Raw genomic sequence first — 15,542 nt, 5'->3', positions numbered from 1 at the left:
TCTCTACACAGCATGTCTTGTGGCTGGATTGCTTTTCTGTCTATTAAGGAAAATGTAGATGAAAAAACTCCTGATATTTCAGCCTGTTTGTGATGGATATTTTCTTGTGTTTGTTGATTTTTTGTTATAAGGTTCCATTTTGAAACATACCATTGCATTTGGACTCTGAAGAAGCAGCGCAAAAACCTGAATTTTACCATTACTGTTTTAAATACTGTGATTTCATCTTTAATATTTAGGTAAACAAGCATGTCTCTGCAGTGAAATAGCCACTGTGGGGTACTTGTATCTGTACAGTCAGCTGGATGAATTAACACAGAACCCAGAGTCTAACCTCTACTGTAATCAAGATGAAAGCAAAGTCAAGCTGCTCTGTTGGAAATCAAAGACAGTCTGACCTTGTGGTTTGGTAAAATGTTGTCTGGGCTTTCAATACTGACAGAGCTGTCTTTAAAAAGCTGTTAACTGATCTGAAGCTGTGGTAGAACACCACCAAGGCTGCATTCTGGGTCATTTCGTTTCTATGGCTTCAATTTCAGCAGCACAACATACATGATGAAACATCACAGATTTTGGTCAAGACAAAAAAAATCTCTCTAATTTCATGATTGACAGGGACAGCAGTGAATGTTTACAGATAGAAACTGGACCACGCTCAAGCAGAGAGGGGAAAACATTCAAGTCACTTCCCCTTTAAGGGCACAAATTCCAGCATCGGCTCCAGTCAAAGTCAAAGCAAAGATGAAGATGTGACCACTGCAAAGTGCCCATCCTGACCAGTGAAACTCAAGCACATGCAGAAAACTGCATAAGACTTTCTGTGTGGGAGCCTGTGGGACTTCTGTCTTATCAAATTAAGCATGCTAAATGCTAATTACAGTGTAATTTAAAACACAGCCAATTATATTCTTACTCAGAGCAACACTAACAGCCCATCTCACTGACCTTGTTTATCTCAAAATCTGGTGAAAGAAGTGATTTCTTTTATAAACACAAAGAGCAAACAACATAGCTCTTTGCATTTATTTCTCTTTTAAAGCACAGCATTGACGCAGAGGACGTTACAGCTGTCTAATGGTGATGATGTTTTTATTTGTAGTCTTATGAGGTCTCAAGAGGATTAGCACGGGTTCACAGGGATAGCACTGGAGATCATTAGCTTACAAAGGCTGTTATGTAAATTTGACTTTGCTTTGCTAATGTTTATAGACACCAGACACTGAATCTCTGTACTAGACAGTATTCAATATCAGTGTTGTTCTCCTATGGGGCTTACTCACTTAGTGTCCAGCCCGACTTACGTCAGAACACATGACCAACATGGAACAAACACAGGAAATCCATCAGAAGAGACTGGGTTACTGACAATACAATGTTGATTAGAATGTTTATGTCACAAGCTCCAGCTGTTGACAGCCACTGTGGATTATTATAGTGGAACAACAACAGTAACACCTGAATATTACCACTCTGATTCTAGGTGGAGTCTTGATGCTACTGATGAAGGGGAAGATGATGCTTGGGTGTCATTGTGTGGATGCTGTAAAGCATCCGCACTATGTTCTCCTGTTCTTTAGATTTTATTATTCAGGGATCTTCCACCCTTTTTTTGGCACTTTATAAGTCCAGTATACTTTCAGCTATACAAGCCATTGAGGTATCGACATGTTCAACTCTTCAAGGACATTTGTGCTTGTATTTTTCTTTTTTATGACATTTATACTTTTTAATTGATTCAGATTTATTGTTTGCAATACAAGTTAATGGGAGTTCAAAGTGCTGAGTCAATGACACAGTCTTGGAGTTCCATCTGGTGGTCCATAAAATGCAACACAATTAGGACATGCCCCATACATAACTCCTCTCTCTCCCTCTCTCTGTCCCCCTCCCCCTCTCCCTCTTTCAGCAACTGATTTCAGGCATTTTCAGGACAATCTTTCAGCTTATTAGCATCCACACGCATTTACGACAGGAAATGCATTTCTCTAGTTTCTAATGAGATTTGTGGTTGCATGGGACAAATCTGTTCGGTGTCAAAAAAATCCAACATTGACAATAATCTATACAGTTATTTAAGTTGTAGTCATTAGGATTTTCATTCATTCTAATATGTGTATTATTTTTATTATTATTTGCAGTGGTAAAAGAAGTACTCAGATTGTTTATTTAAGCAGCAATACCACAGTGTGAAAATACTAAAATTGTAAAGTAAAAGTACAAAGGTATTAGTATAAAATATTCTTAAAGTACTAAAAGTACTCATTTTGCAGAATGGCACAGTTGATTATACTATATTTTGTTTAATTAATCTCAGTCTGAAAAGCAACTAGTTATCAAATAATGTTCTGAGCAAAAAGTACAATTTTGTTTAGTAAACTCTAGCGGAGTTGAAGTATGAAGTAGCAGAAAATGAAAATGCTCCAGTAAAGAATAGATACCTCAAAAGTTTTCTTAAGTACAGTGCTTGAGTAAATGTATTTAGTTACTTTCCACCTCTTATTGTTAGTATGTAATTACATCCCTATACAGGTGTTTTCATTGTTACTGTTGGAGTTTGCTGGATTCAAATTGCATATCTGCACACAAAGGATTCACAAGAGACTATAAAGCATATTATCCAGCATTTTATCACATCAATATCTGGCATGTTAAAGACTGCAAAGTGTAATAGAAGAAGTACAGGAGCAGCTACAGTGAGCTGTTAGACAAGGAGCTGCAGGCTGCAGACCTCTAACACCTCAGCAACACAACCAACTGTTCTATTGTTCCCTGGTCTTGGGGTGTTAACTGAAATCAGACTGTTATTGCTCATGGTATGATGGGAAAGGCCAGTTATTGACAGGTATCTTTATTAACACACCATGTCTACCAGCACTGTAAATGAATACACCATTTGCTCTTCTGTTGTAATACTAACAGAGTTTCTGCATTCACATTTCTGGGACCTGTTATACTCAATCAAAAAGGACTGAAATATAAACATTTTACTGTAACTATAAAGAAGAGAAAAATGGTCTGTACCCTCAGTTGAAACCACTTGTCAGATGTTGCCTGTGAGGCAAATTCATAAGTTCCCTACATGTTTAGAATTGAATCCAGCCTGTGAATGTCATTTTCACATTTTGATTTTTATTTTTACAATTTTATCTTGAAAGATTACATTTTCAAACAAAGAAGAAAAATATTTGAGAATAACATTGGGATTTTTGTTAAATAATCTTTAAAAAGCTGCTCCAAAGTGTCTGCACTTTAGATCAGCTACACATTTACTGTTTAGACCACGTCTAATTCTAAAAGAAGAGTTGACCATGGCTAAGACCAAGTCTGAGGGTTCAAGAGAGCTGGACAGTCGATGGCTTTATAGAGTTAGGTGCTATTGGTGTTATCTAAAAGGAAAGCTGACAAGTACAACATCAAACAACAACTTTTACATGTTCTATAGAATAGTACTGGATAACAGGGAACAAGTAAAATATATAAATGACATACATTATGTCAGGTTTATCATTTCATTTGCCACCCAGTCTGTAGTTTTGCTGACTGAACAGTTACTAAGCCTTATTGACGGCTCATTCCAAACAAAACCGGACTCCTGCCTCGCATGTCCAGTCGCTTTCCTTTGGAATACAGAAGACAGCTCTGTAAGTTCAGTAATTGACCGGCCGTGTGCAGAGTTGCTCAGTACAACTTTAAATGATAACAGCAGTGCTTTGGTTTGTCGTTTTATGCCAGTCTATAGTTTTTGCCTCTGCTTTGCAATTCCTGATGAGGTTTGCGCACAGTCAGCACAGTTAGAAATATCAGGGCTCATTTTTCAGCTCTTTGAAGAAGCTATTTGCTGTCATTCTTTGTTGTAGAATATGAGAAACAACTTCCACAGAGAGATAACTTATCATACTAAACACCAAACCTTTGTCTGTGTGGTATTTTATTTCTGTTTGATTTCACTGTTGGAATAATTCTGTGTCAGTTTGTCCAAAATGGTGCACTTGACTGTGGACTGTTTTCTCATCAGTCACTGCTACAGTCAATGATTTGCTTACATTGAGGCAACCAAAACTACTTAGTTACAGTTAGAGTAAGTTTAAATGGTTAAAAGAAAAAAAGTTGACTCTTGGTAGGTGACAGGACACATAACGCAGCCTCCTACACTATGTACATCCAGACATGTGACCTCCCAGCTAAGAGCTCTTGCTATGCAGTAACAAGATCATGCTACAGTATTTTCACTTTTCATTTCGATAAAGAATGGTCATTATTAGGGGTATAACAGTTCACAGAATCCATAGTTTGATTCCGGTGGTTTGGGTTTCAGAACTGTTACACCCCTAGTCATTATTCACAAGTCACACCTAAGGAAAACATAAGATGGCGTTTCAGTGCCTATTTTTCAGACACAGATGTGACACATTCTGCCCCAAGCACGCAGGGCATAATTATCAAACAGGCTGGAGCCGCACTTTTTGAAAGGTATGTCTCTCTCTTCATTGCATATATATTTAAGGGAGAATCATGCAGATAACAGGAAGGGGCATGCTAACAGAAGCTGGTTGTGTTTTCTGCTGGATTTAGTAAGGTCATGTGATTTGTGATGCCCATCTGTTTGTGGAAAACTCTTTGTCTCTTAAAAGCAGGTGTAAACATTCTGTATCACAGATTAAATTCAGAGCAATCTAATAATTCTTAAGGGCCTGAGACCTAAAGTATTCTCACTACAAAAATATCTAGAGACCTGCCTGTACCCATTATCTATATATATATATATATATATTAAAAACACACTAATAAAATAAATCTACATTAGGGTTGTGTGATACTGTATATTTCATCTTCGGTAATGCCTTAATTGTTATTTAAATAGTTTGTCACCCACTGTACAAAAACATGTCTTGTGAGACCACACATTCCCTGTGTCATGTAGCCAAATATGATAGACTACACATTTTTGAAGGATACAAAATATTGTCTGCTTTTAGTTAGACAAAATCCCAGGAAATATCTAAATGTTTTGTCAATAACTGCACACTCCTCAAGTTGCAGCTCATGTTCATTAAATATAACTGCGAACTTGACAGTGAATCACCAAATTACTACAGGATGCAGCAGCATTGGTCTGTCTTTTAGGAATACACCTACTTATGGAATTTATCTGCATTTACCTTGGTATTCAACACCAACTGATGCACTCTGAGCTGACAGACCTGCTGCTCTGACCATCCAGCCTTAGTAAATCAAGAGCTAATACAGTCACACTGTAACCACAGCCAACAGTTGTGCTGACACATTTAAGAAAAGCACTTTAGTAAATCTAGCCTCAGTTGTTTAGGCATTAGATCAAACAACTGTATTGCTGACACATACAGCAGCAATCCAAAAAATGGAAGTCTCTCAGTAAAAACATAGCAAACCTATGAGCAACATCCCTGACTGTTATTGTAACACACTAAAAGCATTACTTAAACTATGGTAGCATAAACAGGCAGTCATAAATGTGCTGTAACTCTAAAAAACATCATTAGCTCTGAATGCAACGGGATACTGTTAACGTCCATTTACATAAAAAAGTGCCTTCCCAGTAGCTCATTAACTGTAAATAATACCCAGTCCCCAGCTGAGCCAAAGTGCATCAATACACAGCAACTTGCACTTATACACTTGGAAGCAGGTTACCTGGGAGGCCCTGGAACAGGTGTCCCTCTTCCACGGGCGGTTGACTTGCCCCTCACTGATGGCACCTTGGCATCCTCCGAGCCTCCGTTCAGGTACGTGAGCTCCTGCAGCTGGGCCTGTCTGATCTCATCATTGTAATCCTGCACACAGAGAGGCAGCATGTACACACACACACACACACACACACACACACACACACAGACACAGACAATAGACTTGCTTTCAATTACACTGTATTAAATTACATCCTTTATCTCCAGGGCTACAGCCCCGGGAATATCTAATTAATGTACTTTACAGTACTGCTGTGACCACTGTTCCTGAGGCAGCAAAACATTTCAGATCCCCCACTGATAAATCCTCTGGACCCCATTTGCCTTTATCTTCTCACACAGGGTTTTTTTTCAGCCTCTAAATTAAAACACATAATTAACATGGAAATAGGTCTTTAATTAGATAAGGATTGATATGATTGTCATGTGTCTGCTCTATCAATAAATGTGTTTTATGGTGACTGGGAGAAGAGGTAACATGGAGGGGGATGAAGGAGGGGTGTGTTGATAATTTATGATGAGATGTAAATCATCATAGCTCTGAGCACTGGAGAGATCATCCATAATAAATGGAGGAAGAGTAAATAAGCTCCATGCTGCATGCCGCTGCCAAGGAGGGTTTGGACCATGCAGAGAGAGATTCCCTCCTGGCTCTTTTATTCCTGTTTTACCCACAACTTCCCGCCCAGGATCACACACACACACACACACACACACACACTGAATGAGACGCATTTATCGCACACTCTGACAGGCCTGACAGAATTACAGTGCAGAGAGTGAGAGCGAGTGAGCGGGTTGTCGTTGCTGATACTGACTGGCTTCACAGTGGACAGGCTGAAAATGAGATGGCTGGGGCCAAAGAGCAGCTGCAAAGAGATTCAGGAGGAGAAAAAAGGAAAGCCAGAAGGAGCAAGTGTGTGTGTGTGTGTGTGTGTGTGTTGAGAGAATGAAGGGAACATACTGGTATGAGAAACTTCTTGATCTCCTCCAGAGCATGACCCATCCTCGCATAGGCCTCAGCCGGTGGAGCAAACACCTCTATGAGGACATGCAGGTCTTCATTCAGGTGGTGATATTTGGCCTCGCCGCTCTGCCGTAACTCTTCTTCCTGATGGAACAAAGAAATGGCTTGTTATCACAGATCCTGTTTGGGGAATGAGCATGAGTTAGCTGTCACAGTCAAGAACATCTTTTTTTTTTTTGGGACTTTGGCAAGGATGTAGTGCAGGGTGTTTTATCATAATGGTTACATAATGAGGTTTGATGCTTCTGTGCAGACAGAAAATATTATATGGGTTCCTGTAAACCCATATAACAGGCACATTTTACAATCACTTCAACCTCAGCTGTCAGTTTACTGATGGCTTTTGTGCTCACACAGCTGCCGATCCTCATTACAAGTGTACAGATAAAATATGTGCTTGTGTACATTTCATTCTAATATGTTGGATTTATCTCATCTAAGTGTTGACAGTAGCTTTATCAAAACAAATTCAGCAACATTAGGATGAAAGAATGTACTGGATAGGGTGCAATATTGATTTCTTTTAAAAACAACAGAGTACAGTATGTAAAAAACTCAATTTGGACCAAAAGTGCTTACCATACTCTCTGGAGAATAAAGAGGAATTTAATAAAATAGTGAGTAATTTGTTGGTCCATTTTCTATTGCTGAGCTTTGCACTGAAAGATTATGACCTTCAAAATAATAAATAGTTATTTGGGTCAACATCACACCAAGTGGGGCCCAACCAACTGACACTGCTTTGCGTCTCTGTATTACTGTATATGAACATACCTAATACTTGTCTGTGCAGATTCTCTCATACATAATACTGTTAGTAGACAGACCCCATTCATAGTGTCTATGTTTAAAAATACTGATGTTTATTCATTAATTGCTGGAGAAAAAGAAACAGCTTGCTACTGCTAGATGTCAGTAGGGTTCCCAGTACACCAACCTAAACGACAGCATACATCGCTTCCCCCTCTGTTAGAGCATGACCCACACCTTTGTCGTCATGTTAGTCATCATACACTACATAGACCATTCCACTGGTAAGTGTTCTGCACTTTAGTAGTCATGGAAACAATAACGATTATTCAACCATCATTGTTTCATTAGTTTTTGGCACAAAAGCAACTTGGTTAGGTTGTCATGGTTACCATAATAAGCACGTGGAATGGTCATGGATAAAAAACACAATGTCTCACAACCGAACATGGTTTTTTGAGGTGTATCGGTTGTAAAGTCCACTGAAACCACTGAAAGTAGAGTGGTGTCACTCACTCCTCTGCCCGCAATACCACACTTTATTAAGACTGCAACAGAAAAGCATGCCAGGTAAACAGCGAGGGACTGCACAGGCCGTTCAGGCCCGACAGAAGCAGGCCAGTGTAATCTTATTAGTGGTGCGAAATAGGACAGCAAAACCCCCCAATGTCTCCCATTTCACAGAGGAAACAATAGGGTTAAGTGTCCCAGTTTCTCCTTTTCAACAACAAAAAAAGTCTTCTCTGGGGCCTTTCCGATGGCAGCAACTTCCTCTTCCCCTTCTCCCTCTTCAGCACCATGCAAGCCAGTATCTCTGATGTCACCTAATTATAAATAAGCTTCTTATAAGAGTGCCTGTGGTATGTTAATGATATGTTAATTTCCCCTATAAATCTGTGCTTTATGAGCATAGGGCTCTTTTGCACACAGCACCAGCGCTGCCAGTGTGGAGCAGGGTGGAGCAAAAAGACGACTGCTTCCAGATCTGGCTCTCCTCTTCCCTTTCATGTGTTCCTTGGAATGTTTGCATAAAAAGATATGAAAAACAAACATTATCCATCAGCAGCTAAGAAACAGAGGGTCTAATGTTAGCATATGTCATCTGAGGACTACTCCATCTGTACAGTCTACTGCAAAGTGTCAATATTATGACATCATTTGCCTATGATACAGTATATAGTAAGTACTGCAGCAGTATTCATAGATGGGGGCTCCTCTCCCAGCACTGATAAAAAGCATCCATGATCCAGCTGAGTCCTACAGTAGCTAAAGGCAGAAGATTACAGCTGTCTGTATGTCCTATCTGTTGGCAGCATCTTCATCCTTTCATTTTTTTCTCAGTAAATCTGCTTATGAAAAGCTGTTCACCCTGGAAAGAGAAGGCCACAACGTTCTGGACACAGAGGCTGGTGCGGATGGAGCTTAGAGGTAAATAATAATGTCATGCTCCGAACATTCACATTCAGATGAAATATTTAAGCACAATAGGAAACTTCTATATTTTGTTTCTAATGACAGGTGGTGTATCATAATGTATGCCACAGAGCCAGATATGGTGATGAACTGCTCAATGCTGTCTGATTTGTTCACCTACACTTCTGACATTCAAATACCAGATTTTGTCTTTAACATGGAATTTAAAATGTCTTTTAAGTGTTGTGAAAATAAACAGCAACATCACAATGTGGTAAACGCTTTACTGTCCCAACTTTGGAATGCGTTACAGGAACCAGGTTCGATGTGAGTGTTTATTTTGAACAAAAAAAGTTGATGAGGTTTCTCATCAAATAATGTGCTGCTTTATTGGTTTCAAAATAATACAGGAGACAGATGATTTACAAATCACAATTTTTTGTTTTAATTTAGATTTTACATACTGTCCCAACTTTTTCTGATTTGTGGCTGTAATCAGTTCATCCTTCAGTCTAATTAAAGCAACAACATCTGCATATTTAAAATAGATTATAATACAAAGAAAATTCTTAATCAAAAACCATCTATCATTTCAGCAGCCACATTGACACCCTGACATCACCCTCCCCTCATTAGAACATTTTATTCCCCAAAATTCCATCGTGCATGTCATTGAGCTGTGAAGGACTGGGTGAGGACAGCTGTGGGTATTTTTTTTTCTGGGTTTCAAAGTATCTGTGCTTTATTTTGTCATGTTGTAATAACAACAGCTGCAGATTTGGGGCACTGCTGGATGCTGGCTTTGCTACATTTGTATAAGAAATTTACGCTAAAGGTGTGTTTGTGTGTCCACTCATTTTCAGTAACATTTCTGAGTTATGAAGAAGCCATCTGTTTGTTTCTCTCAGTCACGGCAGACGCCCTTGATAGTCTGCTAGACTGCTCTCACGCAATCAATGCGAATGGATGAAACGCAGCAACCAAAGGACCCACACAGCTCTGCCGATTTGGCCACGAAGGGCCTGTTAAACAAACCTCACCAGAATAAGGCTTATTATTATACATTGATGTGAAACACTTTGCAGTCCAGATAGAAATCTCTTTCTGACCTGGGCCAGCGCCCGACAGGTGGCACTACCAGAGTCCCCATCATGACCAAGATTAAATACTATTGTGAATTTATATACTTGCTGATGAAGGTAGTATCTTCCATCCATTAATCTGTGAAATCATACATATTGCCATCTTTAGCAGTCTGCAATGCGCACAGAGCGCAGGCTTTTGCATGCTAACATGAGGCCTGGATTGTCTAAATATGATGTGCGGCACCATTGTAAGTGGAATGTTTTTCCTTTGTGCATGGAGTTTGGTTATTTCTAATAACAGGACTTGCACAGGTACTCAGTTTACCTGAAAGAAAAAAGCCACAACTTTCAGGAGGAAAAAAAAGGGGATTCCCCTTCTTTAAAGACTGTGCAATAGGTGCACAAATCTAAGTAATAAAAACATCAGCACTTTGTGGTTAACAGGACTCGGTAGCAAACACCAAATGGCAACGGAACACTAACTTTAGAGCTTAAATGGAGTTTTCAGGCTGAGTAGGTGAACACAAGGCTTTACAGGTGAGTTGCAGTTCGGAACATAAACCCATGAGCTGGCTAGTGTAAAACTCCTCCACATGAGGGGGAAAGCTTGTAATCACTTGAATAAACACAGAAGAGCTAGGAGACTTGATACAAACACAATGGACTTGATTTGGAGGCACTGGACATGAGACAGTAACCCAGCAAGAGAACCCCAGCATAATATCAGTCAGCAGTCTCAAAACAAACGTGAGCCAGCATAGATGATACCGAGATGCTCAGAACTCCCAAAACATCAGGCAACAGCAAGAAGCTCTAAAGACAGTCAGAGCCCCAAGTCACTGGTTTATATACTGGCTGGTGATAGTTCTGATTACACACAGCTGTGTCTGATTAGATTGGCAACAGCCATGTTAGTGGAAAAGGTAAAACTGTCACAGGAAGGATGGGGTGGGAGAGGAAGCAACATTAAATAAAGGTCTGACAGGAAGGGTGCAGAAACAGAAACCAGGACATTGTGATGACATAAAATGGGTTACAACATGGACAATGGCAATATGATATAACAATACAAGCTTTATACTCAACAATTACTACAGAATCAGAAGGAGCAGCAAAATATACACTAATTTGAATATAATGGTTAAATAAATTTATAAATAAATGACAATGTCAACAGATTGTAATTTACTGTACCTGTAATCTGAATAACTTAATGTGATTTTTGAATATTCAAATAGTCATTAAATTAAAAAAAATCAAATATTGCATGTGACTGTGGTTTTGTACCCGCCATTTAATGTTTAATCTTGGGTACCTCTTTAACTTTGCACCCATCATAACTTCATATAGTTTGTAAGTATTTCATTATGATAAATCACAATATAACAAGGAGAGGATAGTTTATGAATGTGCACAACTCTTGTTGCCGATCAGGAAGCTACAACAGCACACAAAACAGTGACAAATACGCTTTGTGTTCGACAATGACAATACCTCAAATCCTACCTGACATGTTCAATACAGAATATGACAGCGGACAGCACAGCGAACTGCAACAGCATTAATTAATTGGAATTTTGATAAATCCAACCACTGATTGCTGCATCTTCCCCCACAGATCCCTCACATTACAGGTGACCACATACATTCACAAAGTAGTGAAATTAATTCCAACATGTAGTGCAGCACTGACAATCCACTCACCAACCTGCAACACATCACAGGAGGTAAAATATCCACAAAACCATGTGCAGTTGAAAACATCCCGCTTTTACAATGGCAGCAGTATATGTCAGGCAAACTCACATCAGTGCAGAACTGCCTGGAGATTATGACCATTCAATGAAATCTGTAAACTATTGCGTGAGAATTTACATAGCTGGAAAAAAAAAGTGTCTCACCAGCAAGAGTTTGTGAGACTTGTATAAACCAAGTTGCTTCTGCATAAAAGTACAACAACACAGGTGCATCTCATTTTTTGTGCTTTCAGTCATGTTTAAGGTGATAATTCATCATTGTAACTTTGTAGATATGTTGTAAAACAAAGAAAAGCATACCATTGGCTCTTCAAAAACAAAGAGCCACTGTTTTCCCTGCTTTTTCCAGTACATGGAAATAATATAATGAGGTCAGTTTATCATTTTACTACAGCACCAAATGCAAACAGCGGAAACATGTAGAGGCTACAGCTATCAAAAGGTTCTGTGTGGAACTTCTTCCAGAAAATAAACAAAAATGATGTGCAGTGCACAATCTGCCAGGTTAGGTTAGCATATCATAAACTGACAACAACTACGCACAGCCATTCGACGGCGAGGCATCTAGTAGAAAGTGGGGTGTGGTCCACAGATCAACAGTCAGTGGATTTGTCACCCAAATAAGGAAGCTGCAGAGCAAACAACGGCCCTCAGCACAAAGATAATAGCAAATGACATGCTACCCATTAGCTTCCCCAAGAGTGGTGATTTTTGAAGTTTGATAGTATTTGTTCAGTTTATATGGTCCCATCAAGAAAAATGGTCACGGCACGCCGGGATAAACTATATGATGATAACGTGTGTGAGCTACACAGTCGTTTGCCAAGTGTTGAAAAGGCATCTCTGACCACAGATGCATGGACAGCTCTTATAACTGGATCATACGTGACAGTCACCTGCCATTATATAAGCAAGTGGAAAATACAGAGTGCTGTTCTTCAGACTAAAGCAATGCCGGAGTGGCATACTGCTGAAAACCTGGTGAATGTTCTGTCTGCCACGGAACACTGGGGACTTGCAGGCTTGTAGGTAAAGTCATAGCATGCATACATGACAATGCTAGCAATATGGTGGAGGTCCTGTGATCTTCAAATAATTGTTCCCAGCGAATATTGAATAGTATTTTAAAGACAGTGTGTAAGTCTCAGGGAGGAAAATGAATGAATTAAATGATAGTGCTAATGAGGTGGAGGTGCAGAACATGGATGCCCTTACATCATCCAGCTCTGACGGCAGCATGCAGGATAACTGAAATGCCACAACCAGGCAGGAAGACTCCGGCAGCTTGGCGCCTTTCAACCTCTGCACTCACAGTCTTGTCAACACAAATCAAGGTCCTGTAGCTGCACATATTTGAGCAATTATCCCAGTGTCTCTGCCATATGTAAGAGCTTAAAAGGTAATGTATTCAACATTTGAGAGTTTCATCCTCCAACACAACGATTATACTTTATTTTCTGAGTAGCAAGACTACAATTACATTTCCATCTCACGTCTTCAGCAGGGTGAAACCCGCACATTATTTCCTTTCCTGTCAGTCAGGTACAGCCCAGAAACACAGCACAGTGCGAATTTTATTGATATAAATAGAAACCTATTGTTAAAGGCGACAGAGCCTCACTTAGTACTTCTGTAAAAAACAACACAGCCTTAGTTTTAGTCATGTCGAAAAAAGGATTTGGGTGAAAGCAGCCCTGTCATTTTGCTCTGTAGTGTCCCTCAGCTGCCTGACCTACACGAGGAATTTCAAGTGCTGAATGCTACAATGACACATGCTGTGCAGCTGAAAACAGAAAGTCAGCAACCAGCTGAGGCTGAAGGAGTAGTTTTGCAGCAAGGGTGCATCCCTCTTCCTCCTTGAAAAAGAGGAAGCAGAGAGCTGCATGGCGCATCCCCCCACTGAAAGCTGTCAGACATAAATCCTACAGTGGGGTTTGTGCAAGCAGGTAAGGCCTGCCGAGGTCAGCACATCTACATGACATATCTTTTCTCCAGGTACTCAAGAGAAGTCGACCATCACAGGCTATTGATCACAGTAATCAAAAAGAATGTGCTGTATGATAGCGAGAATCATCACCACCAACAAATCACCCCTGACACACAGAGGGGAGAGCAGAGACACAAACGAGCCAAGTGAAGGGGATTTATTCCCGGTTAACTAGTCTGGTCTCCAATCAATTCTGCTGCTAAAGAGCTGCTGCTAGATGCATTTATGTACGTCCTGTCCTGATGTACTGACATGATCAAGGGTGATATAAGTTGTTAAACTGGATTGTTACTGAAATTTTAAGTGACAGCCTTCACATTAAATCCTTTGTTTGTTTTTTACCAAAAAGTTCCATTTGCAAATCATTTTGAAGGCAATTTTTTTAGCCTGTGTCAGAGTTTCTGGGAAAACAAAACCATAAATCTGGAGGTGTTGTCTTGTGTACAGTCTACACTTGATTTCACTGTGTGTGTTTTGGGGCTGGCTTCGAAGGATGTCAGCTGTGTTTGGTGATCCCCAGAATCATTTCCATAAGCTTTCAAGATGTTTTTTTTTAACTGATTTAATATGAGACAAACATATAAACATTTTTTTTCCTAATTATGAGTAAAATCATTCCTTGCTAGATAATGATTTTGAAGGAGGTGAACATGAAAATCAACTCTGAAAATGTTTTCAAATTTTGTTTAACAGTCAAATTGGATGACAAATTTACCTTTATAATATTAAAGCCATACATATTTAAGTATAATTATTATTATGTAATATAGTATAGTTATTATGTATAATAACTAGAGCTGATACATCTGAATTAACTGATTAGTCAATAAGCAACAGCTTGATAATCAAGACATAAAATTTAAATGTGAATAGTCAAATTTTCTGTGATAGGTAATGGTTTTTATTGCTTGTAACATTTTATAGACAAAACAATTGTTCAATTATTTAAAAATATTTGTAAAAATAGTAGGCTATTGTATAGTAGTTGTAGCCTTCATTTGACTCTTAGTCTAATTTATCAAAAGAGAAGCACATATTTGATGAGACATCATTTTCATCTGTTTCATCTGTTCTTGAAAAAATACCAAATGTGAAACACTGAGGAAACCTGTAACGGGAGCATGAAGACACCCTGTGTCCATGCAGCAATTTATCAAAAAAATCCTAATTTTTTCACTGGCCCTAATCTCTTTCTAAGTCTTAAAGGTAGGTCTAACCGTGTGAAAGACATACTGCAGCAGGAAAAGAGAAAATGATGTTGAGGGAAAAAGCTGAAAAAATACAAGATGAAACAATAGACTGGAGTGTTACCTTTTCTTTGTCTCTCATGGATCCTTTTCCGAGAATTGACATCTTTGTGAGAGTGTCCTCCTGCAGTCTCTTTAACGAGTTCCCGCGTGGCCCGAGGAGTTTGCCAACAAAGTTAAACTGCAACAGAGAACAAGAGCCGGATCAATCAGAATCTGTGTGTTTGAGATAAAGAGCTGAGAAATTTCTAATGTCAATCACATGTGGCAACTGGAGCTAATGAAAAATGGTCAGCAGTTTTTTTCCCTGTCCATGTCTGAATAGGATCAGTAGCGTTTTTCACATGTCCTATTCCAGGCTCACTGTGTCACCTTTTCATGGGTTTCTACTAAAGACGCTCTGAATATAAAATATTTGTATTAAACTCACAAGTGGGCAGAGAAGCAAGCAGAAGGGCAACAACCAATAAATGAATGCAGTCATATGCATTTAAATCAGTCTTGCAAATATCAAACTATAATAAAATTTCATATCTTCCATAATGGTCATATA

The 15,542-nt window shown here is 39.2% G+C and overlaps 1 protein-coding gene across 2 annotated transcripts in view; it reads right to left on the bottom strand.

Annotated features, from left to right (window-relative positions):
• The window catches only part of khdrbs3 (KH domain containing, RNA binding, signal transduction associated 3), a 115,107-nt gene that overhangs the window by 44,123 nt on the left and 55,442 nt on the right, over positions 1 to 15,542 (bottom strand). For both annotated transcript variants that reach the window (XR_002276125.1, XM_020614942.1), the window contains exons 3-5: positions 15,054 to 15,170; positions 6,688 to 6,834; positions 5,671 to 5,810 (exon numbers count right to left, since the gene is read on the bottom strand). Coding sequence is in view for 1 of the 2 variants with exons in the window: in XM_020614942.1 (XP_020470598.1) it covers positions 5,671 to 5,810; positions 6,688 to 6,834; positions 15,054 to 15,170 (404 nt within the window). In the remaining variant the exon portion in view is untranslated. The remainder of the gene's footprint in view (positions 1 to 5,670; positions 5,811 to 6,687; positions 6,835 to 15,053; positions 15,171 to 15,542) is intronic.

This window comes from Monopterus albus, unplaced genomic scaffold (assembly GCF_001952655.1).
Source record: "Monopterus albus unplaced genomic scaffold, M_albus_1.0 scaffold154.1, whole genome shotgun sequence".
Taxonomy (NCBI): Eukaryota; Metazoa; Chordata; class Actinopteri; order Synbranchiformes; family Synbranchidae; genus Monopterus; species Monopterus albus.
This window is presented reverse-complemented; position numbering and strand designations above follow the sequence as displayed.